Source organism: Mus caroli, chromosome 6 (assembly GCF_900094665.2).
Source record: "Mus caroli chromosome 6, CAROLI_EIJ_v1.1, whole genome shotgun sequence".
NCBI lineage: Eukaryota > Metazoa > Chordata > Mammalia > Rodentia > Muridae > Mus > Mus caroli.
The window spans coordinates 87,760,429-87,785,993 of record NC_034575.1 but is presented as its reverse complement, the minus strand read 5'-3'; the positions used below and the strand labels follow the sequence as shown (position 1 = coordinate 87,785,993).

The window sequence follows — 25,565 nt, the reverse complement described above, 5'->3', positions numbered from 1 at the left end:
AAGCCTGGATTCAGTTTCCCCATCCAGAGCACTAAAGGTACTTCAGGTATGACTCACATGGTGGCTTAACCCCACCAGAAATACTGTGATCCAAGATCCATTGGTTCCAGACAAAGAAAATTCTGGAACATTTAGGAACACACACACACACACACACACACACACACACACACCATGCTCTAGGATGATTATCAGGCTCTCTACATCTTTTCAACCTTGTACCTAATGATTTATCTTGGAAACTGTGCTATGTCCCTACACAAAGATCTATCTTGCCTTTTAACAGCAGCATAAAACTGCGCCCTCTGGATACATCACCTTTCACCCAACCAATGATACTGGCAACAACATTCCTAGTTATCAGTCTTTAGGCACGAATACACAAGTCTGTAACAGGTCTTGGCAGTATTTGGGGGTTTGAGGGACACAAAAGTACGTAAACTAGAGGAGCCTCACCCAGACTGCTCTGAGTCACTGAAACATTAAAATGCTAAAGGCTGGGCATGTAAACACCTGGCAGAGTGCTCAGCTAGCAGGCAAAGGCCCGGGGTTAGTTCCACAGCACTGCATAACCAGGTACAGCATACATGCCTATAATCCCAGCAATTGGGAGGTAGAGGCAGAAGGCTAGGACATTTTCAGAGTCAGACCTGACTGAATTTGAGGCCTGGTCTACACGAAATGCCATCATGAAATAAAAAGACAAAATGGGTTGGGGACAGACGTTCCCCTGGCATTCCTACGAAAAAGATCCAACTATGGAGGCCTTTGGGAGACGGTGAGGGAGTGTCCAAGAATGGACATGATCAGAGAGAAGACCCCTTTCCTGCATCCTAAGGGACAGAGAGAAAATCCCTTTCATGTGCCCAAAGGTACTGGCACTCTGAGGCCAGAATTCAGGGGCAAGATGACCAAGAGGTTCTTAAGCAGGGCTCTATGAGTAGATCTCATGACCTCTGACTAATGTGCCCAAGGGGAATTTGAACCTGAAAAGAACTGAGCTGTGGCTAACCNGCAGCCCAGGGCCAAGCTACACAATGAGTTAAGCCGAAAGGCTATGACCCAAAACTGAAATAGTTTCTCTGGCTGCCTGCAGTAAGGCACCAGTGACACTGAGGCAGGAGAGCAGCAGGGACAGGAGCTAAAGTATAAACATCTGGATACAGTGAGCTAGGGAAGAGCATCATCTATTCTGGGCAAAGCCCTGGATCCGATGATGTCCAGCACTGCAAATAAAGAAAACTGCTGGTACAGGGCTTGGAGATAAACGCCAACCGAGTTGCACATGAGGAAAAAAATGGCCAGGCAGCCCCAGGCATACGGTGGCATCTCACACAGTGGGACTTTCTCTCTCTCTCTCTCTCTCTCTCTCTCTCTCTCTCTCTCTGCACCCCATTGTGGGGCTGGCTTCTCCAAAGCTCTATTTCTCCGTGTTCTGGGAACCATGACTGGAGACCAGCCGCCTCCTCTTTCCTTGCCCACTTGTACTTGAGTGATGATACCATCAGGCCATTTAAAAACCAATCGTTAAGAGCCCCAATGTATAAAGCAGGGTAAAGAGGAACACCCCAAGGTAAGCTTTCACAGCCCCCCAAGATCCTCCACTCAGCCTCTGGCTCAGATGGGAGTCACGCATCCTGCACGGAGCCCAGGTCCCCCCACTCCCAGCCACTTGTGAGCCTGTAAGCCCTGTTTAGAGAGCTGGCGGATGTTTCACGCTTAGCCACTTATTAACTTGTGTTTTTGTTTTCTTCTTCCCCTCTGAGCCTGGAAGATGTTCTAAAAGCCACTAAAAGGCCCTGCATGGGGTCTGCTCCCAGGGCCAAGCAAGAATCATTAACAGAACCTTGCTTGTTTACAACAGCGTCTGCCCATCACCAACGCCACAAGGATCTGTTTTTCTGGTTTGGAGAGGTTTTCACTGTCTTCTCTGTTTATCTGACCCCCTTGGCTGCCAAGATTTACACTGTGTTCCTGACCTTGCTAGCTGCCTCCTCTCTCTGGACTCATTCACCTCCACTGGTTCTAAGTCCCTAGGGACCCATCCTGTCAGGGCCATTGGAGGTAGGTCATGCCCTTAGGAAGGGTGATGAGGAGTCTTGGAGTCTCAGAGTCTCCAGACCTGATCTCACAGCCTACTTCAATTTGATGAACTTTTCCCAAGGTAGCTGGACTCAAAACCCACACCACACAGGAGTCTCTGCCTTCCCAGTCTCTCTAGCTGGCCTGAGCCCATGACCACCTGCCTGGCACACACGCCACAGTCTCCCTCCTGGAGTTTCAAAAATACTCCACCAAAAGACACTCACCTCAGAGAAAGGGACACACAAGCCCCCATGAATCTCATNGGCACCTGAATTCTCTATACCTGGCACTGAAATTCATGCTTCACAAATTGTACCCATTAGCCAGGATGAGGAAACTGAGGCTCATAGGAAAGAGATGGATGTGGCCATTGTCACACTGAGTGTGTTATCTCTCCTGAGCTAGATTCAGGCTGGCTATCACCAACACTTCCCAGTAGTGAACTGCCTCTTATGAAACCCTAGCACGGGGCTGGGGCGTGGCTCGGGGTAGAGTACATGCTTGGTCCATGTGAAGCCTTGGATTCCACCCAAGAAATAAACTGGGAAGGCCAGACCGGGCAGATGGTATAGCAATCAGAGGAGGGGGGACAAGCTGGCCTGAACCAAAAGCAGTGTCCCAAATGTGGTTCCTCTTTTCTGGACAGACTATGGTGGCCCAGGCAATGACTGACACATGCTCTGACACCTGTACCTCTGGGTCCCAGCCCTCTATTTCTCATTTATAGTTTGACCTTAACCACAGCCTCAGTCACCCTCATCTCCTTGCTTGGGGTAGCAGCCTTGAGTGTTAGGGTGGAGGATCTCCTCCCAATGCTGGGCTGAGGCCTTCTCAGGGCCCTGGGGAGACGAGGTTGAAGTCTGTGAGGTGGGAGCTTGACGGGGAAGGGTCTGAATATGCCTCAGCTTCAATAAGGATGGCTTCTCACAGAGAGGCTGTCCACACGAGCGCCACAGCCCCCCCTCCCCCCCACGTACCTGGCTGTCCAGTCCAAGCAAGAGGAGCATAATGAAAAACAGAATGGACCAAAAGGTGGGCAGCGGCATCATGGTTACAGCTTTTGGGTAGGCAATGAAGGCCAAGCCAGGACCTGAGGGAGAGAAACGGGGAGGGGGGACACAGGAGAACACACATCAGCACCATGCTACTCAAAACCCTGGGCCTCACAGAACACTCACATCTGAGTAGGGAGGAGGAGGGGGTCACCTAAGCCCAAAATGCAGGAGGAGCCAGAGAAAGAGACCGGTGGGGCTTGGGAGGGGCCCCATGTGAGCGTCTGTCTCCTANCCAGCACATGGCCTCCTCTCAAGTGAATCTAAACCCGTATAGACACGGGATCCTAGGGGCAGGGGGTGGGGGCTGAATCTGGGGGCTCAGGTAGCCAGAGATTTGGGGAAAGGAGGACCCGCCCCTTACACACCAAAGCGGCATTGGCATTGGCTGGAAGGGAAGTTATGGTTATCTGATCCATAAAACCCTCTTTTGCAAAGAACCGTTTCTGTTTTTGAGTTAATGGCTAAAACACTGAATGGAAAGAGAAAAAAAAAAAAAAAGCATTTAGATGCCCCACAGGGTAAATGGCTCTTCAAGGACATGCCTATGGGGACCTCTGTCCCCTACAGGACCCAAGTTCACACAAGGCAAGGTAAAAACAGCCAGGCCTGGCACTGAAGGGAGGTGCCTAGGCCCAGGAGACTAGCCACATCTCAGTCCTCATCCACCACTTCCTCTATATGTTTTGGGGGACATCAGCTTCCCCTAACTGAGATCTGAGGGTCGTAGCCCCAGGATCCTCATGTTCAGATTCTTGGAAGTGGATACCACTGCCCAGAAAAGGGCTCTGGCCAGACTCAGAGGCAAAGGGGACAAGAGCTCCGCCCACTCTGAGTGCCTCTCACAGGGTCATTTGAACACAAACATCTCCTGCTTGCAACCCCCCCACCCCCAAACAGACTCCTGGGAGAGATTAGCTAGCTGGGACTNGGCCCACAAGAGGGCTGACAAACTAAAGGAAAATCCACTACTAGAAACAAAACAAGCCAATCAAGAAGAAATATGAGCCAAACTTCGGGAGATGTTTTACACTTTAAAAGCAAACATCAAACAATCATCAAAACTGGATGAATGGCTTAAGAAGGAGGGGGGGGNNGNNTNCNNNAAAANNAANCNANTTTNNAAAAAAAAAATCACTTAGTGAAGCATCAACAACCCCAACTGTGGCNGGGGAGGATGGGGGAGGATAAGTCTCACAATGAGGTCTGCTCAGCCTGAGAAATGAGAAACCCTACTGAAACAACGACCTGGGGCAGCTGCTGAGTTTTGCTAGAAGGTGATACTAGAAGATTCTGTGAGGGGAACAGGTGCGGCTGCTTACCAAGCTGAAAGCTGCTTGGATGAGCAAGATTGAGGAGGGGGCTCAGAACACGCACCTCCCACTGGGGACATCATGAAACATACTTGGGACTCAAGTTAGAACCAAAAGCATTCGGCTCCCCCTGAAGTTCAAAGCTCTGGACCTGCCTTGTCCATCCCAAGAATGAGCAATCAGGACTAGCCAACTACAAGACAGATGTAAAATGTGGTGTACCCTCAACCCTCCGCACCAGGCACTGTGAACAGAGTCAATTCACTTCTTTCTGTCCTTCATTTTAGATTTTCTGAAACCAGCCTCAGGAGAGGGGCCAATCACCCTCCTCTACAACCACAGTGAACTTGGGCAGGTAGAAGCTGAGAACAGTTAGACTGCTGGGATGTCCCGAGTGAAGCACGCCATGTTCTGTCTGGTCTTCCCTTGGCTGTACAATACCCTTGTTCAAATGCACTTTTCTTTGTTACGGTGCTTGCCAAAAAAATCTTAGAGTCACNGTCCCTCTTGCTGTGCTGGCAGCTCATACATCACTGTGGGGAAGGAGCGTGGACGAGGTCTTTGAAGTGGATGAAAGAAAAAAAGCCACTCGGACTGACTACATGCACGGTGTGAAAATGCCCATTGTGCACAGAGATCTCTTTGGTGAACCCCATCTTTCTCCCATAACAAGTTTCCTCTGTGTTTTTGGTGGAACCCGGTTACAGGTTTGGAATCACTTTGCATGTGTAAGTGAGGACAGCATCATTTGTAGAGGGTCTGGAAGAGGTGCTGGGCCCCTTGCTAAACAACTTCCAACACAAGAGGCTGTGATTGAGGTCCTGTGCCCTCAGGCCCTTCCCTGCCTTTGGAGCTTCTGAGAATGGGCAAAAAGTTCTTCTGAGTGTCCAACTGGGACACAGTGAAATAGATATGTGTGCACAGTGTGCTGTTCACACTGGAGGAGGGGCTGTGTTATGGCCCAGCAGCCGACAGAGGATGAATAGTCTCTAAGGTCCCTGAGGTCAGAGGATCCAGTGAAATGGCCACATTAGATGGCTCTCCAGATGTGTAGTGGGTGGAGACTTGGCATCCAGATACATTGCCTATGAGCCTACCCTGCCCTCAGCTGAGACATGAATATCTAAATGATCTAGACACAAAGTATCAAGGTACCCTCTGACCTTCCAATACCAAGGCTCAGGATTAGAGAACTGAGACATGACCTTAAGTTTCAAATATAAGGAGATCGAGGGAAGAGAATGGCAGGGACTTAGGGTACCTGCCCTGGTCTGTAAAAAACACCTAGAATAATGAAGGACAGTCTTCCCTATCTCACCCATCCGTGTGGCCTGAAGAAGACCCAACCCATGGCTCTTGGCAGCCTCTAGAAGCCCCAGAGTAATTAGGTTGGATAACACCTGACCACCCTGCAAGAGAATGGGGTGAGGAGGTGGCCCCTGGTGATATCCACCCCAGAACCCCATCCACTACAGGGCGTGACTCAAGCCCAGACCCCTAAAATACTGTGATGAGGTAGTAGGAGTCAAGACCATGCTCCAGAACCTTCTTTGCTGGAGTTCTGGATCCCATGTTGCTAAGGAAGAGCCCCTGACCCCTAAGATCGACCATCCATTCTGTGAATGTTGGCATCTTGAGTAGCAACATGGGGCCAACAGGGCCCCAACTCCCCAAAGGCAACAGTGTCCTCATATCCTACTCCCAAATCAGCTCTGTCATGGCCTCTGAGTGATGTTCCTCCCCTGCCCTCTCGCTCCTGGTGACTGTGGCGGAGGCTGGGAGGGGTGAGGTTTGGAACATAGACAGGAAGGACTCAAGAGTGGATCGGCTTGGCATTGGAGCCCGCCAGGTGCCAAATGCAAACCACAGAAACCAAGGCTGAGATGTCAGCAGCGCTGGTAATTGGTGTGCTAGCTGTGGCTGACCTGAGCCTTATTAGAAAAGCAACTTCCAAGGCTAAAGCCAGCAGATGCTGGGGAAGTGTTGGGGGCTGGAAGACCACAACTAAAACAGCCACCAAGTTCCATCTCAACCGCCCTTGCTCCTCCCACCTTCAGTGGGCCAGAATGCACTGAGGACCTTTAACTGTAGCCTTTGTACTCAGGTATGGGAGCACATCTTGGGGGGAGAGGGGATGTCTATGTAAAAGCCAGGCTCCCTCCATCCCCCTGGGGTCTGGCTCCATGCCTGCAGTACTCATCTTACACACTAGGTGGCAGTGCCCACCACCACTGCCACCGACACCACCGTACCTGACTCAGCCACATCAGCAATGTCCACCCCTTGCTCTTGTGCCATGAAGCCCAGGATGGAAAAAATTGCGAAGCCAGACACAAAACTGGTACCACTGTTCAGGCATCCCAGCAGCATACAGTCCCTAAGTTACACACACGTCAGGGGGTAAGTTAATCACAACACAAGGAAGCCACGCTCCCTACTTCTCTTTTTTTTTCTTTAATCATCATTTCTAACGTCCACCGGGCCCGCCAGCGCGACACTTGCCTGTACGAGTTATACTTGTACTTGTTATAGCTTCCCAGTGAGGTCATGGCCCCCAGGCAGATTGCGTAGGAAAAGAATATCTGAGTTCCAGCGTCGATCCACACCTGAAGAGGGGAAGAGCATTAGGGTGGTTGCCTGGGGTGACCAACCATGACAATGTCTACACGGGNGAGCTGCAAGGAACCCCAGATCAGATCTAGAACCCCAGAGGGCAGATCTAGAACCCCAGAGGGCAAATCTAGAACCCCAGAGGAAGACCCTCTTCTTCCTGCATCAGTTAAGGCCTCTAACTCTGGAGTGACCAGTACCACTCCTGAAACCTTGCTTTTCATATCTACAGAATGGCCCCCTAGCTTACCCTGCCCCTGCAAACAACTTTGCACACTCAGTAAAGAACAGTCTTCTCTGAGTCTATTGCTAAGTTGCCACGGTCCACATCAAACACACCACGGCGGCTTTGACGGCTGNGATGGCTTAGTCTGGGACCTAAGTTAGAACACAAGGCATTCTTTACTTCTCTAGGGACTATGGCTTGTAGCTCTGGAAGGCAGCAAGCCTACCTTCCCAGCTTACAGCTCAGGCTGGCCATCAACCCTGCTCTGGTCCAATTTTCAACTGCTTCCCAGGGGCTTGGGAGCCTGGGACAAAGGTCTCAAAAGACACACAAAAGCCTCCAGGGGTTTCACCAACTCTAAGACTCTTCAGCTATGGGCTGAGACAGGGGGACTTACAATTTGACCCCCTTAACCTTCAGAGCACCATTGATCCTGTCTGAGGATGGTATCNTAAACATTGAGTCTCTGGTCCTGAGACAGGGGCCCTTCCTCGCTTTAGCAAGCAGTGCTTGCCTGAGGCAGGCTCTGTAGCTCAGAAGGACTGTGAGCCACTACTGGCCCAGGAGAGAAGTACCAGGCAGTAATGATTGGCTACACATGGGCATCAAAGAGCCAGAGGAAACACTGCCATCTGTACCCTGTGCGCACCACTGGTTTATACAGGGTCTTGGGATGAGGTACCACACCCTGCTGTACCTGTGGGTCCGCAAGGCGGCTGATGTCAGGGTACAGGTAGAATTTGATGCCTTCACCAGCACCTGGCAGGGTCAGTCCACGGACCAGCAGNACCAGAAGCATGGCAAACGGGAAAGTAGCGGTGAAGTAGACAACCTGTTGGTGAGAAGGCATCGGGTAGACTTGTGAGTATCCTTGCTGCAATGAAGTGTGGGCCATCCTTCTCTCAGAGGCACGTGCCATCTTCTCTCAGAGGCACATGCTTGCCCTGGGTGCAGCAAGGACCCTAGAGACATACCGGTCTCACTTCGACCCCTGAGCCTCTGCCACCTTCCCTAAATATGACATAAGGGTCTCTCTTATAGATTTAAAAAAAAAAAATCCTGTGGATAATTCACATAGCCCCTTCAGGCTCAGAATTTAACAAAGCAGGCAAGANGGAAAGCATGCCCACCCTTTGAAGAGATGATGCAGTCGGAGAAAAAAAATACAAACATACAGACTGAGTCAACTATCAGGGACCCTAGGCAACGACTCAGCCTGTGGTCACATGGGCTGTCACATGGCACTCAGCACATAGCAGCTAGCATGACAACTATTAGTATAACACAGGGGGTGGAGGCGGGAGTAAAGAAAGGGCTAGAGAGATGACACCATNGCTGAGAGGACAGGCTGCTTTTGCAGAAGACTCAAGATTGATTCCCAGCATTGATGTGGCAGCTTAGAACCAGTTGAAATTCCAGTTGCAAAGGACCTGGTCATCTCTGGTCATCTCTGACTCCAGGCACACATACTATTTAGGCAACATACCCACATATATTAAAAAAAAAAAGACAGAAGCAGGTATAGGTGCACATCTGTAATCCCAGCACCCAGGAGGCTTGAGGCAGATGTGTTCAAGGCCTGCCTGGGGACACATAGTGAGACAAGGGGTCAGCTCCAACTCTGAGATGCAGGCCATGTTGGTCACTCTCTCTGGGTTTCTTCTCATATACAATGAGGACAAGAGTCACAGCAGCCCTCATCCAGGGNAAGATGGGTGGGCATCTGCACGGTCAGAGCCCAGCAGATGACTCTCAAGACACACAGCCTGCTTGACAGTGACTTGAGAGGTGGGCAGGAACTTCCCTAAGGTCATGCCCAGAATGGGAAAGGCCCGGCAGGTTCCCAGCTTACAGGAGACCCATGGGGTCACGCTGTGTGTTACGGCAGGCTAGGGTTGGGATGAGGAAGAGATGGGCAATAATGCCCTTTGCCTGGTCCTATGAGATGTTTGGCCACCCCACTGCAGGGCAGTTGGCCTTTACCATGGGTAGAAGGCCTGAGGAAGGCCATACTTTCTAGGAGGTCAAGCCCCTAGGAGAGGAACTCAAGCACAATGGCTGGTAGGATCACTCCCCTTCCCCACTTTTAGGGGAGAGACGTGGACTGGATAGGCTTAGGTTCCCAGCTCTGAGGCTAAGATAAGGAGATGGACTGGCCCAGAGGGTCAGCTGGAGTTTACCGCTCATCTGTCCTACCTCCCAGTTGGCAACTGTGGCTGCCGCTTCCAGGGGGAACTCTGATCTCACCCTCTACCGAGGTCTTCAGGGAGTGTTTGGAAACAGCCCAGACGGTGGTGGCAGGGCTTAAAGGAAGGTCCTCTCCTGCCTGCCACCCCTCCCCTGGATGCCTTTTTTCTTTCTCTGGACCTCTGTGTCCCCAGCCACCCTTGCTTCTTTTCCCGTGATGGACTGACAGACACCCGGGACAAAGGCCAATCAGGAAGCCACTAAAAGTATAAAAGAAAGAAAATCCTCCTGTCCCCTCCCTTCCTGTGGCTAGGCAGGCACCCCTGGCCAGGTCCCCTCTCTGAGGCCCTGCAAAGCCACACCCAAACTGGTAAACAATGACCATAGAAAAGCACGCCACGGGGTTCCCCAGAGGACTACAAACACTTCAGAGTAAGTGGACTGTGGCCAGAAGCACTGGTGGGCTCACTGGGGTGGGGAGGGCTCCCTGGCTTGCCTCTTTAATAAGCCTACTNTGTGCTCAGCATGGTGCTATGAACTTACTTAATACTTACCATACCTGGATGAGCCATTACAACATGTCCCTTCCCTTGTGAGCAAACAGGCCATACCAGCCATCATGTCACCTTCCTGGAGTTCTCAGTTAGAAGGAGGTGTTCAGAAGTGGGATCTGATCTAGGCCAAGTACTTTTGGGGCTCCCCTATCTTTGGGAGTGTTACTGTTGCTGCCACCTCCCCATCACACGTCTCTCTAGAAAAAGCTACCCTTGTTTTGTAGCCTTTGCTACTCCTTGGATGAGCCCGAGAGCCATTCTCTCAACTTTTCCGTGACTGTCCCTCGGGATCCTCTAGGGAGAGGCTGGTGCCAGGCGCCACCTTGGGCCCCTGACTGTGGCCCAGTAGGCCTTGCTGTGGGACGTGGTATTTTTCCACTCCTGTTGCTGATCCTTCAGAACAGGGCCAGAGGCCTTGTGGAAAATGGAGGCTTAGGGGGCACCTCATCCCTGGTCCTCTGGAGGTTAGTGGGTTGCAAGAGGGACCTGGCTTCCAGTCTCCTGCTACTTAGCTTTACTTGGGAGCAGATGGCCTGGCCAGCAAGCTCATTCNATTACATTACACCAGGGGAAACTGAGGCTGAGCAGGTAAGAGGTATTTGTAAAGTCATTCCATTTATAATGGACAGAGCTGGGTCCAAACCCAGAACTAGCCCTGTCTGCCCAATTCTGCTTTGTTTCTGACAAAACAGGCTGTCCTGGAGTGTGACCACAGATCCAGTCACACACGGGTCCAGACCTTTCCAGGGTGAGCACCAACAACCTGTCTCCTTGTGAGAGCAAGCAGGAATATGCCAGGCTTCTGCCTCCCTGCACCTGCCAGCCAGCATGAGGATGAGACCGAGAGGTGGGAGAAGGGAATTGCCTGAGTTCAAATCCCAGTCTGGTCACCGACAAGCTGTGTAGTGTTGGGGAACGTTAGTTAAGCTCTCTGAACCGCAGTTTCAATTGTACAGGGTCAGAGAACTTCAGGGGGATTAAATGAGCTGTCACCAACATAGAGGTGACTCGTGAGTATTCCAGCAACCTGGTTGAATAAGTTGAATAAGTGAAAATGACATTCATCCTGGGACCTGTTTCAGACCCTCAGAGAGTTGGAAAGGCCAGGAAAGAAAAGCCAAGCACCTGAACTTGGGTCCTCCATCCATCACCCTCCTGTCTCCTGGACTAAGTTAGCCACAGAAACAAACTTGGCCACATCTGGTGTGCAGCCAGGGCTGGAAGCTGAAGCCAGCCAGCGGGTGGGCCTCTAGATGGGGTAGGCGGGCAGGCGGACGGCCTCTGAAGGCCTCTCAGCACTGAGCTGGAGAAAGTCCACAGAGCTGTTTGTCTTGGCTTCTCTGACCCATCANGGCTGCTATTGTTCTAGGAACCACACGTGCCTCACAAGCAGGGTATAGCTCAGAGTAGGTTGGGGTGCCTCTGGCCAGTCATGTTTTCACAGTAGCCATAGCTACACCCTGGCACTCCCCTATTTGGCCTTGGCTCTGTCCCCTTTGTAGTGTGCTGTGTCTCAAACATTGCTGACTGTGCCTTGTAGACATCAACTTACTCCATAAAACTGAAGTAAACTCCCTACATCCTGGCCAGATGCACTCCAGGGCCTTTTACACTGACCGCTGCCTCTGTCTGCAACCCTTTTCAGATACTCAACTCTCTATCCCCTACTCCTGTTGGCTCAGTCACCACAGTCACTTTTGCCCAGCCACCCTATAAATGGCACATGTGCCCCCTGCTCATCTTTCTAGCTCTTCCCAGCCAGTCATACATGTTGAACATGTAGATCCCTTNGCTCTGTTTCTACAACGAGATCCACATACAAGAGGCTCAAAGGACATCACAANTGAACAGGACTGACTCTCTCCAGCATGCTTAGCACCAGAGTTCCCCCAGACACTCCTGGATAGTCTAGCTTTATGTGGGAAAAGGAGGCAGAGGGCAGAAGGCAATTTCTACTTCCTCAAGAGTGAAGGACAGGTCCATTGGTCTGCAGACCTGAGTCTTGATGTGCCTCATCTCAACCCTCAAGTTCACTGTTCAACAGCCAAGGGGGCAACTCAGGGGAGGGGCTGCTCTTAGACAAGCTGTCTGACCTCTCATGAGTCTTAGCTTCCTTGGTGTTTATAGGAGAATAACATGCACACTCCCAGGACTGTGGGGCAATAGGAAGCACAGTGGGCAGGGTCCCTAAGAGAACAGACAACATCACATTGCCTCTTTCTATTTGTCTTACGGAGGATGTTAGCAGGGAGTGGTCCAGGCCTGGCTGGCTTCCCTTCAGACTGAGGTTCAGTATAGCTGGGGGCTCTGCACCCTGTACAAGGACAGTCATACAGGGCAGCTGGGTGGTCCTGCTTCAGCATCTCTTTTAAACTCTGGCTGCTGCCAGATCACTTTGCAAAGTTAGGGTCCACATTGTGGGCAGATAATCAAAGCCAGCATTAGGGCTGCCACTGGTCTCTGGCTCCGCTAGCTTAGCTCACCACACCAACAGAGCACATCAGTGGCTGGTGACAGAAGCTCAGTGGGGACACCTTGGTTGCCTGCCAGTCACCTACTGCCTGATAAGTGAGTAGGGGACACCCAGGGACTTTACCCAGTAAGAGACAAGGCCACACAGGGCTGTGTGTGTGTGTCTTGTCAGAGCATTCCTATGTCCAACATGGAACCTCCTTCGAGGTAACACTCACTGAAAGGTACTTCAGCCTTCAAGAGAAGCTGGCCACAGTGGGGCTGTCCCTGAGGCAGGGGACGGAGTCCACTCACCTTGCCTGTGGATCGAACACCCTTCCAGATGCAGAAAAAACAGACGAGCCAGACTAAGAGGAGGCAGAGCGCGAGGTCCCATTTCAGACTGCCTGGGTTGTCGATTCCGGAGGACAGGCTGAGCACGTTGCGCCTTTAGGGAAAGAGAACAAGAGGTCAGGGGTTGGGGGCCACTTGGCAGCTAAGCCAGCATGGGCAAGACCCTGGGTTCTGTCCCCGGCACCATGACAAAATGAACTACAAAGTGCTCATTTTCATTCCAACACTGGGGAGGTTAAGGCAGACAGGACTGCCTTGAATTTGAGGCAAACCTGGGCTACATCATGAATTCCAGGCCAGCCTAGACTACAGAGTGTGGCTTTGTCTCCAAAAACAAAACAAAACAAAACAAAACAAAACAAAAAAACCAACCAACCAAACAAAACCAAAGTCAGGATCCTTAATAGGTGATCTCAGGCTCACTCCAGCCTGGCCATGAGCAAGTCAAGTCCCCAAGCCTCTGTTTCCTCATCTGTAAAGTGGAGACTGATTTAGTTGGCTGAGCAANAAGGTACTTGCTGCCAAGGCTGCTGAACTGGCTTGCACACATGGGACCTACATGGTGGAAGTAAAGGATTGGCTCTTTCAAGTTGTTCTCTGACTGGGTGTATGCACATGCGCGCGCGCACACACACACACACACACACACATGCACACACACATTTGTAAATGAGGAGTGATCACCTGCATGACCCATGCTTGAGTCTACAACCTTCAATTTTGACTGTGGGGCAAACACTGGGTTCAAGTCTCAGCCTCTCTCCAACAGCTAGCCCTTGGGCAAGTTATCTAACCAACCAGGCCTCTCTTAGGANGTAAAGTGGGCGTGACTCCCTTCCCAGCACCCTCTGTGCTAGCTTCCTTGATAGAACTTGGATTGTTAGCTGGTATGTACCTGTATCTCAAGCTGAGGCAGGAGGATTATGAGTTCCAGATTACCCAGGGCTACATTGTCAGATCCTTTCTCAAAAGAACAAACCAAACCAGCAACAATAACAACATCGTCATCATCAACAACAACAAATACCCTGCATATTATCTGAATTTTTCTCAAGGTATAACACTCAGAAAGGCAAAGTGGGTCCTGTATGGGCACAGGGTACCCAGGGTACCTATCTTGCTGGAGTAGCTTATGAGGAAAATACCACAGAAAAAAGTCTGATACCATACCAAGGTCTGCAGGTGCTGTCCCCTGATACACCTGACCACATCCTGCAGGATGATAGTTTACACACAGAGAAGATGCTGGTATACAGCAGGTGCTTAAGCAAAACCCTGCTCTCAAGAAGAGGCAGGTCCATGGCTTTTAGAACAATTCCGGGAGAAGAGGCCTCTAACCCTGCTCAGGGTCACACAGCTGAGCTGGGGTCTGTGGAGTCAGAAACTGGACTTAAGTGCTGACCTCTGGCTATCTTTCCTGACCTCTGGCCATCTCTGCTGACCTCTGACCATCTTTGCTAGTCTGCTGTTATACACACTCTCTCTCCCTGGGGCCCTCCCTGTAGGGAAGGAGCCATAGGAAGCCACATGGGGTACTTACAGCCAAAATGGTTGTGAAACCAGGTACCCAGTGTCTTGCAGAGCCCCTGCTGAGCATGAGACAGCTTCCCTGGACACTGGCCTCCAGGTGACATGCCACCCACAGCTGATAGGACACAAGGTCTCCACACTCCAAGAGTCCCAGACAAAGACTGTTTCTTTCCAGCTCTGGGTCCCAGGCCACCCTCTGCAGAAGTAAAGACCGCAAGGCTGCCCTCTGAGCAAAGGAGCCTCCACATGGAATGTGGAATAAATCCAAGGGTCCCTCACAAATGGCCTTCAAGCGACACATATGGCCTATAGTCGTTCATTGTTCTCGGGACCTAGGATGACACCTGGAACACAGCAGGATTCAACAAACACCCACTGAGTGAATGACCACCCCACCCACCCCCAGGAGAACCAAGCCTAACATTACTGGATGGATGGATGATATAGCCCCAAGTCTAAAGAAGAGGCAACTTCCCTTTCCTTGATCTTTATCCTGCTGTTCACAGTGATATCAGTGCCCTCACTGTGTTGCTAGAATGGTGTGTGACCCTCACACAAGAAACAGAAGCGTGCAGCCTGACTGCCATTATCTCGTTCATTCCAGGGGTATGGCTCACTAACCCCATTTCACAGATGGGAAAACCAATGCTTGGAGGGTCCATTTGCCCACATCTCAAGGTCACCAAAACTCCAGGGGCCTGCCTGATTCCAAAGCCACAGCTCTCTCAACTGTGCTGCAATATGGTCTGATCTTAAAAAGAAAATAGCACCTATTTTTAAAGGGCCTCCAGGAGCTAGGGGGCTAGCTCAAAGGTTAAGAACACTGTATGCTCTTCCAGAGGATCTGGGTTTTATTCCTAGCACCCACATGGTAGTTCACAAGCATGTGTCGCTCCAGTTCCAAGAGACATAGCGCCTTCTTCTGGTTTCTAGGGGCATTAGGCAAACAAGTGGTAACACACACTCCCCTCTCCCTGTCTCTGTCTCCCCCACCCCCTTCATACACACACACACACACACACACACACACACACACACACACACACACACAGGGAAAACATCTATAGACATAAAAACAGTTTTAAATAATACAGGGGCTTCCAGTCTCCACTACAATCTGGGATCATCTGGTGCCTTGGGGCAGCATCATGGGGTACCTTCACAAAGCAGGCTAACGGTCAATCACGTCCAGTTGGGCCCCTGCCAAGCTGAGACCTGGCAGCACGCACCACAGAACAAAAAGCCTTTCCCATTTAACGTTCAGCAGTTGGGTGCCAGCCACAGAAGCTCAAAGCGCGGGGAGAAACAGCCCACGTGCTCTCTGTGAATGGGCCACATCAGGGGAGAAAAATGTAGCCCTATTCCACACCCTCACACACAGCCCTCTCTCTGGCCTGCCCTCCACAGGCATGCCCTCCACCGCTGATGATGCTCCAGGTGACTTGCTGAAGCCTGCTTTCTTCCCACCGGCTCCGACCACTCCATGGACAACATGCTGACAGCCATTTATTCAGTTGATGTTTGGCCATGAAACCATGTCTCTGTTCTTTGGGGCAATTCTTCAAGAAGCTTAAAACTCTAAAGCCAGATCTTCCTGGTCCTGACAGCCCCATCCAGGACACAACCACCTTGCTATCCATTCTCCCACCCTGCTAGGCAAGCCAGCTGCCCAACAGTGCTCACCCTGCAAGGCACCATCATGCAGAGTAGCTCTGGGCAGCTAAGACGAGCATGTAAGTCCTTTGTTCCTCTGATGCTGGGGACAGTCCCTCTAGGACTCATGATGACACTCATGATGACATCGAGTGACATTTTAAGGTACATTTCCCTGACTCGATAACTCTATTTCCAAGACCATCTTCTATTATTCTTCCAGCATGGGGGCTCATTGACAGAGTATGCACCAAAGTGCTCCTTTGCAGGGTACAGAAAGCTTTGGGGCAGGCACACTGGAATGCCACACGGCCAACAGACCAGTGTCAAGTTCTTGATGTGCTGATAAAGCAATATAACACCCTGGGGGACAAAGGGAGCCAGCAGAGTAGGGACATCTGCACAGGATGGGCGTTGTGATAGAAATTGAATATATACCAGCAAGTGAGCATCACCTGGGGACAGGGACTCAGCAATAAATGCAGCTCTCTTGCTGTGTGTTTGTGATATATCTTTATGGACATATTTAAACAGTTTGATGGTGGTGGTGGTGGGTTTTTGTTTGTTTGTTTTGAGACAGGGTCTCATGTAGCCCAGGATGGCCTTAAATGGTTGATCCTCTTGCCTCTCCCTAAATTTATGCAATACTGAAATAATATGGGTCTGTCCTCAGATTTTACATAGCATACCAGGGTCACAAACTGTCCTGTCGGGTTCTGGCAAAGCCCCAGGCAGAGCTGAGCTGAAGAGTAGCCAGCCACTTGAATGCCAGCAGGGACCCTCCCCTAGTGCTCTCTGTATTGCTCCCCGACAAGGGGGACTCATTGATTCCCCTGGGCCTTCTCGCAGCTTTGAGCACAGGGCTCAGTAAACTGTGTGGTGCTGTGCATGAGGGATCGCTGCCACAGGGCACTCTCGGGTGCCTCCTTCATCCTCCCACAACACCCTGCTCAGGCCCTACCACATCCCCAACCCACTACAGTAACTCCTTCCCAGCCTCCCTGCTATATCGTCCTCCACNCTTGTCAGAGGGACCCCACAGAATCTGCGTTGCCAGCTCACATGCCCCCTTGGCTCCACCTCTTCCCACCTCCATCCTAACCAGTCCCTGTTACCTTCCACTCAACTATATGCTTGAAAGAACGTGGAGAGTACATAACAAGAAGACTCGGACAGCAAGCACAGGAAGCCAGATAATGTGGGTGTACAGCTGTCTGCCTCTCTCCCTCACCTGCCCTCTGACGTNTTCCTCAGGGGGTCGTGTGTGGTCCCTGAACTGTGGAACTAGTGGCTTCCTCAGCTGCACAATTCCACCATTCACAGACAGCCTCTTTCCAGGGCTCTCACTGAAGCACCGCTCCTCAGGACACCCTCTATCAAGAGCACCCCAGCACTCCCCTTCCCTAGCACTAGTTCTGCAGTGAGAGCTTTTCCATTAGGATTGTACTTTCTGAACGGTTAACATGTCTGTCTACTAGCAAGCTAGCTCTGTGTACACAGGACCCCTGCATCTGTCCCAACCACAGCACCTGGCACGTGAAGGAGCTCACCTGACATTAGGTAAGGGAATTCATTAGAGCCATTTGGTAGCTGGGGAAAACTGAGGCTCAGGCTCTCATTGACCCTAGGCAGTCAGTCATCAAGCCTGGAGCTGGCTCCTTTCTTTCTGATATCCCCAGTGTGCCTCAAGCCAGGGCTCNCAGGCTTGGGCTCCTCACTATCTTCCAGAGGTAAGCTGCAGATCTTTTCCAAGAAAAAAAGGGCTACATCTTGCCAGGACGGGAACTAAAAAGGAGTGGCTGGGCTGGATATGTGTTNGCAGCCGGCTGCCCTGNTGCCGTCCAGTCAGCACTTGAAGATGTAAATTCGCCCTCGGAGTGGGCCAAATCGTTTCCTTTTGACTGCAGGCCAGCCGTTTATTGGCTGCAGCAGTCCCCTAGAGACTGGCAGAGGGAACAATTATAAAAGGGCCGTCCGTCCGCCTGAGCATGGGGCCCCCACACGGCCCTTCCCGCACCACCTCCTCCTCCGACAGCTATGGAGGAAGATTGGCTGAGCAGGGTTTGTTTGCAAATATGACTCATTTCTTTGATTCTAATAGAATCTAATGATCCATGCTGGGCTCCCAGGGGGCTCTGCAGGAGCCTCTGAGGAAGGCCTGGCTCCAGCCTGCTGAAGGGCTTTTGGCCAGACCTGGCCCCGCCTGTCCTCTAAGGCCTGTGAGGGAAGCAGGAGTTTTAGAGACAGAGGTGACCTCAGAGGGTGAGGACCAGTGTGGGATGGAGCCACAGGGGCAGAAGCTCTGTGACCCCACCATGCAGCCACTAAACATACCCTAATGTCAACATAAAATGTCAGTCTCTGGAGCCTCCTGACTTCTCGTGGGAGTCTGAGCTGCTGAGGCTGAGGCTGTTCCTGGCTTTACAGACAGGGTAAGTATGGCAAGGTCAGTCTATGACTCCCTGATACAGGAGTCCATGCCTGACCAGAGACTGAGGAAACACAGATGTGCATGCACATAGGTGGCAGTGCACCATGTGACCTGTGACCACGGACTCAGCTCCAGGGCCTGCCCTGTATCACGGTGTGGGAAGAGGGGTGGAACACAGACCAAAGGTTCACTAAGAGTGGACCTGTGTCCATGCTGGCTCCCCAGAACCCTAAAACCAAAACTCATCCAGGTTCCTGAATGCCAGAGAGCAGATGTGAGTGTTGGGGCTGAGCTAACTCTGGCTCACAGAGCAGAAGGGGACTGAGGCTTGGCATTCCAACTGCCCTGACATCAGAGGGCTGGGANGTGTGGGAGCCACACTTAAGCCACACTGGGGAGGGGAGTTCCTCTCTGAGGTCTTCCTGCCTCCTTGGTAACCAGCAGATGGGCGGGGCGGCAGGGTGGCTGACAGTCATCCAGTGATTAGAAACTGGGGGAGGGGGAACTCTGCTCCCACCAAGCCTGTTACCCCTCTTTGGCTGCCAGACCTTAAGATCTGCAAAAGACACAAGGGAAGGCTGCCGGAACCTGGGCCAGCTCAGTGAGCAGCACTGCCCTCACCTACTCCTCCCTGGCAGGGCAAGATCACAACGTGGGGAAGACAGGCGAGGCTCTTTAGTAGGGATGCGCGAGAGTTTCAAGGACAANGCAGAGAGCAAGCAAGAAGCCAACGAGTGTCCTTTACCTGCAATATAGGGTCCATCAAGGGGTGCAGTGTGCACAGGGAAGGCGACTGGATCCTGCCATGCATGATGGAGGGCCAGTGAACTGCATATGAAATGTGAGAGTTTCCCACAATGCCTTGCTCTTTCAGCTACTTAAGAAATCTCAGATGCTAGCTAGAGGGCTGATTGGGAAAAAGCACTTGCCTTTAAATCTAACAACCTGAGTTCAGTCCCTGAGACTCGTATAAAAAGTGCGAGGAGAGAACTGAGTCGATATTCTTTGTCCTTTGACCGGCACGCATGTCCTGATGTGCTTACCCCAGCCCTCCTAAAATAAATCCAATGAAGAAGAGGAGAAGGAAAAGAAAAGGAAACAGGAGCCTCAGCATCAAAATAGCTCATTTCGGGCTGGTGAGATGGCTCAGTGGTTAAGAGCACCGACGGCTCTTCTGAAAGTCCTGAGTTCAAATCCCAGCAACCATATGGTGGCTTACAACCATCCATAACAAGATCTGACACCCTCTTCTGGAGTGTCTGAAGACAGCTACCATGTACTCACATAAAATAAAATAAATAAATCCAAAATAGTTCATTGCTCTCACCCTTTTGCCTTCTTTTCCACTCTTTCAAACCCAACCCAAGGGTAGGTTCCTGGGAACAGGAAGCCCCACAGATTTGCTGATGCTTCTGCCCACTGACCGCCTCTGCACACAGGATCAGCAAGAAGCTGGCCAGGTCTTCACCTCGGTTTGCTCAGTAGCTCTGCTCACTGGATCCCAGGCTCATGCCAAGGAATGCTTAGAGGTTCTTCTAGAATTCAAAGTCAGGTCCAGAGCTTGTGCAGGCCAGTGTGGGCAGAAGTCAGCCCTCATGGAACAAAGCATACCACGGGCACCACAGAGGAGCCTGCACAAGAGCCTGGAGAACCAGGGGTTTTCCTGAAGTGGTTTTGTCTCTGTTTTCCTGATGAGGAACAAAAGCCATGGGGCTTCTACAACACAGGGGTGCTAGAGTGGACTCGGGCTGAGCAGAGCGCTGAGCTAAAGTCTTCCAAGACCTTCATGTCATAATAGCAGATACCAGGCAAAGGTGAAAAGAATGTGACTCCCTTGTCACCAGAGCCCGTGGGGATTTGAGGGGTTACACACAGATTCTAAATGCCCCAGAAAGGATGTTTAATCACAATGATGACATGACATGAACAAATACCCTGAGGTGAAAGAGCAGCTTTTCAGGGTGGCCATGTAGGGCTGCAGGATGATCCCTAGGACATACTGTGACCATCCCAAGTAAAGGACACTGAGGCCCAGAGAAGAGACCACATCTGCCCAAGACAGAAGTGATAGAACACAAGTTCAAACTCAGAAGATAATGAGGTTCAGCAGACACCTCAGAAGCTGGCCAGGTGCCAGAGGCCTGGGAGGGGCAGCCCCGGTGTCCAAGCCATGCCAAGAACAGTACAGAAAGGCCAAGGCTTGTGGCCTTGGGCCCCTTCAAGGGAAAAGAATGAAATGCCAACATTCCTTTGTTCAAAAACTCAACTATCTGAAGGGTGGGGAACATGCTTTTAACACTCCCTTTGTTTGCTAGTGGAAAATATATACACCAGGAGACCCAACATCCCCAAAGCCCAGGGCCCTGCCTGGGAATGTAGTACAAAAGGCCCAGGCATGGCAGAGGTCACCCAAACGAAGCCTCCTGCAGATGAGAACAGCTGACTCATCCCTGTAGGAATCACAGCACAGCTCCTGATGGTCCCTAGATTTGCTTCCTTGAAGCCAAGGAGAGGGATTCTTATCTTGTGGTAGCCTGGGATAGACCTTCCTCTCCCCTGGCTCCTGGCTATCCATGAGGCCTCATCCCAGTCATTTCAGAGGTGAGAGGCCACCCACACGCTTACAGGGAGGTGATATACTCAGGGGTTTCTAATCAACTTCCATGAGCTGTGAGGATGCCCTGAAATGCAAGTTCATGAGTTACCCCAATGCCATTAACACAAGGAGATTATCTGCATGCTGGGACTTGCCCATCTATTGCTCATGAGTGGCCTGTAACAAGCCAAAGGGGGGAAGACTAAGGGATGAGGTCATACAAGCCACTCACTCCTAACGCTCACTCCCTTTCGAGGCCACAAAAGAACTATCCACAAGACACATCAAGAGCAGACCAACCAAACTGAGCACAGCTCAAACTTCCAGCAACTAGTCATGAGCTCAACAAATAGTACTTGGTTAAAACCACCATGTTTGGAGATGATTGTTACACACTAAGAGCTAACTGATATATATTTTTTGCTATCAACTCACCTTTTCATTTGCATAATACATAAATGTATTTTTCTCTGTGTGATAAAGAATATTTTTCCCAAAATACATCAAGAAAACTATAATTTTCAAATACCTGTACATCTCTCAACAGGAATCCCATGGAAGAATGATACATTTTCCTCATCTGACAGTTAAAGAAACTGAGGCTCAAAGGTGAAGTAGGGTGACTTCCCTACAAAAATCAAATAGCCNTTTGGGGATAAACTGGGATTCAACTCTAGATTGTACAAGACAAAGGCACGGAGTGTTCTACAGCTGTGTATCCTCCTTCCCTCCAGAAACAGGGTATGCCACAATCACAGAGGAAGATACTGTCCCCTCTTGACCTGCCCACGCCACTCCTCCCTCCCATGATGTAGCCTTACTCCCAGAACTCGATGACAGGCGAGGTGAAGTTGGCAGTGCTAAGGGAGACCCAGTGACTCTCGTTCCTACGCAGGGTGTCCTCCATGCACTGTGGTGTGTTCCAGCTATGGTTGCAGTGGGCCCAGGGAAGATCCTTCTGGAAAGAGTGGAATAGGTAGTATGTGGCCCAGGCCAGGATGACGATGTAGTACACGTTCAGGAGGGACACAATGACGATGGATGCGTAGCCAATGCCTGTGGATGGGACAAGCAAATAGACACATGTCACAAAGGAGGCACTTTCAACTGGGGNGGCACTGATGTGCCCAGTCTGTAGGTCAAAGGGGCCATCTCAACAGTAAGCAGGAGAGAGTCACAGGATGAAGGAGCAACTGGATAAAGGGACAAGTGGCTGCATGGTTAGAGAAATGGCAGCTGTAGGAGTCACAGGATGAATGGAAGAAGTGGGGTCAGGACACTGACTNTGCAGTTGGATGGTTGGATGGAAACATACATGGAGAGATAGATGGAAAAATAGATGGGCCAATATATAAATAGATGGGTAAAAATATGAATGAATGAATGAATGAATGAATGAATGAATGAAATCTTGGATAGATAGGAATATGGAAAGATGGGTAGATGAATAGAATGATGGAGGAAGAATGGGTGGATAGATGGAAAGATGGATGGAAATATAGATGAACAGATAGATGGTAGATGGATAGAAATGTGGATGAATAGAAACTTGAATGGATAGGAATATGGAAAGATGGGTGGATGAATAGAGAGATGGATGGATGGATGGATAGATGGACAGATGAATGGTAGGTAGATAGAAATATAGAAGGATGAATGNATGGACACATGAATGGATAGATCTGCTATCATTCTGTCTTCACAGTAACTCCATAGAGTGAGAATATTGCTTTCTAGAAGAAGAAATTGAGGCTCAATAACTTCCCTAAAACCACCCCAAAGANAAGGAAGCAAGGCCTGAACCCCAGATCTCCATGCTCCTGCATCCTAATACAGCAGCCAGCTCACTCATCCAAACACCCACAAAGACCCCAAGGGGACTTTCTAAAAAGTCAGGAACCTGCTGTATCTCCCTTCCTTCCCCTGATCCCCAGTGTCGGTGACAGACAACATGAGCTGCCCTGGATCTGGCACTGATATAGGCAAGGTCTGATAAACCCAAAAGATAAAAAACCCACTTAAAAAATCTGGCAGTCCCAATGCATACAGACCCTGGTGACTCCAGCCACATACTCACCAGAGAACAAAGGACAGATCTTCTCCCAGCAGGTGATGCCCCCTTCTGATGTGTACTGGCCTATGATGACCTCCAAGAAAAACACAGGCAGGCCGCTCCCAAACAGGAAAATAAAATACGGTATGAGGAACGCACCTGCCAATGAGCAAAGGAGAGAGGGTGAGGCTGTGTCTGTCATGGCATGGCTGATGAGGCGCTCACTCCCAAGCCCTCCCAACCAAANGTATCAGAGGAGTTAGGGATGCAAGCACAGAGGCCAAACTCGGACTCTGCTGAAGATCCTCCAGGCCTGCCTACCCACCACACCCACTAATCTGTAAATCTACCAGTTTCTTCAAGCCATCAGGCTGGTGCCTGTGCCTGCCACCTGTCTGCCTTCTNCCCAGTATCCTTCCCAACAGAGGTCGCTTGGTCTGCTAGACCCAGATACAGCACTACCTCCTGGTTGGAGCTTCACCCATCTGCCACAGGCTAGCCTGGGCTGACAGCCAGGAAAGTCCAGAAGCAGGTTTGGGTGGAAGGCAGAAGGTGGCTATCTCCAGCTGGTGGTGGGTGCCAGGGGGAGGAAGTGAGCAAAGTATCTGGAGAGGGTGGTCCTACCTGTTGTACACTAATGGCTTCAGCGGGAGAACAAACCATGTGAAATTGTGGGCACCTTGGGTCTAGGCTATCTGCTTTGTTCTGGGAAGCATCTAAGACACTCATCAGAGTTCCCAAGGGGTCTGATACCTACAAGAAGTCAAGAAACCAAGCACTAAGAGAGGGTTCTTCAAAAAATGTCTCTCTTCCTAGGGCAGCAGGGAGTATGCCTGCCTTTACACTCATGTGGCAGGTGGGTGCCACCTACATTCTTCCTCTCTGGTCCCACTCTGCACCAGCGAGAACTGTCTCTAAGCTGGTACTTCCTCACCTGGACACCCAAGAGGGCTCTCTCAGAGACCCCAGCAGGAGGAGACACAACACACACACAAATCCAAACCCAAACCCAACAAACCAACCCACCACAGCTAGAACATGGATGCCCTTTGTCCCCTTTCCCCTTTGCATTAATGGCAAATGATACTGGTGTACCACTTACAGAAAGAGACAGAACTAGCTTTGGGGAATACATAGGGTGAGGTCAAAAAGCAAAAATCGGTCTCAAAGATGGTAAAAGGGAAGGCTTGGAGGCTCTCAGAGATGATGAAATACAGGAATGGAGATCATGAACATCTGAGGCTGAGGGGCCATGGGTCAGACAGGGCAAACCAGAGAATCAGAGAGGGTGAGGGAGGGTCCTCCAAAAGGTAACACAGCTGGAGGCTGGCACAACGCCATGCTCTCAGGCATGCCGACCCTGTGTCTGAGGTACATCTGGGCAGGGTATACCTGGACTGGAAAAGGACACAGACTAGGAAGAGATCTCTCACCCTCTGACCCCAGGCTTCAATATGACCCAGCCTCACCTCCACCATTTTTGTAGCAGAGGTACGGGAAACGCCAGACGTTGCCCAAACCCACGAAGCCTCCGGCCACAGACAGCACAAAGTCGATCTTGCTGGACCACTTCTCCCTCTGAGGGGGCTTCCCGTCCGCCTCATCTTCAGGCCGTGTGCCTGGGCTCTTCCCTGGAGAAGGCTTCAGGATGTCTTTGTGGAAGTCTTTCAGACATTGCAGCTTCTCCTTCGTGGCCATCTCTTCGTTTTCTGTTGGAGGAAGAACAACGTGAATGATAAGGCCTTCCCCAGTGACTTAAGACCAGCTCCAACCTCCCCAGGCTTCAGTGGGAGCCTGTCACTCTATCATTCTCCATCAAAGAAGCCAGCTAGATCCCAAGGATCTCAGTATTCAGCTCTGAAATACTTGCAACCTATAGAGGCAACCGGCTTCATTTCTCAGGCACCAGCTAAACCGGAAGCACTGGTGTCCCAGGATTGTCATCCCCAAACACCAGCCTGTGTACCCTGGACAGTTCCTCATCTTCCAAAGAGAGAGAGCCTGTCTGCAGCTCTCCACACTGACAGACATTTTTCTGATTTGAAGTCTGCACAAAAAACCAGCAACTCACGTCTTAGTGACGCCTCAGTGCAGGACCTAGTATGGAGCCCGGCCTACAGGAGGCACCTGCTCCCGGCTGAAGAAGTGAAGCAAAGAAGTTAGGATGGCACAGGACACAGTACTGGGAAAACAGGCTTCACCATTAGCGTATAGAAAACGGACAGTTACAGAATGGTTTTGTAGCAGGAAAAAAAATAAGGCTTTCTTATACAGAATCATACAAGGATGTTTGTGGCAGCCGAGGATACAATGCAGGGGCCACGCAAGTGTGGAATGGATGAGNAAAGCCTGGGTCCCATGCCNAGACTGTGAACCAGGACTTGATATTTAGTATCCATTCTTCAGTCCTGCTGATTCCAGGCTAAACACATGGATCCTAGCAAGTAGGGGTCTTGCTCTCTGGCGCCAG

General features: G+C 50.8%; 1 protein-coding gene across 3 annotated transcripts in view; it reads right to left on the bottom strand.

Annotated features, from left to right (window-relative positions):
- Slc6a6 (solute carrier family 6 member 6) overlaps positions 1 to 25,565 on the bottom strand; it is a 75,571-nt gene that overhangs the window by 11,055 nt on the left and 38,951 nt on the right. For all 3 annotated transcript variants that reach the window (XM_021164030.2, XM_021164025.2, XM_029478891.1), the window contains 8 exons: positions 24,565 to 24,804; positions 23,120 to 23,254; positions 21,864 to 22,098; positions 12,794 to 12,926; positions 7,984 to 8,118; positions 6,953 to 7,056; positions 6,703 to 6,827; positions 3,063 to 3,175 (listed from right to left, as the gene is read on the bottom strand). In XM_021164030.2, the coding sequence (XP_021019689.1) occupies positions 3,063 to 3,175; positions 6,703 to 6,827; positions 6,953 to 7,056; positions 7,984 to 8,118; positions 12,794 to 12,926; positions 21,864 to 22,098; positions 23,120 to 23,254; positions 24,565 to 24,793 (1,209 nt within the window). In that variant the 5' untranslated portion in view covers positions 24,794 to 24,804. The remainder of the gene's footprint in view (positions 1 to 3,062; positions 3,176 to 6,702; positions 6,828 to 6,952; positions 7,057 to 7,983; positions 8,119 to 12,793; positions 12,927 to 21,863; positions 22,099 to 23,119; positions 23,255 to 24,564; positions 24,805 to 25,565) is intronic.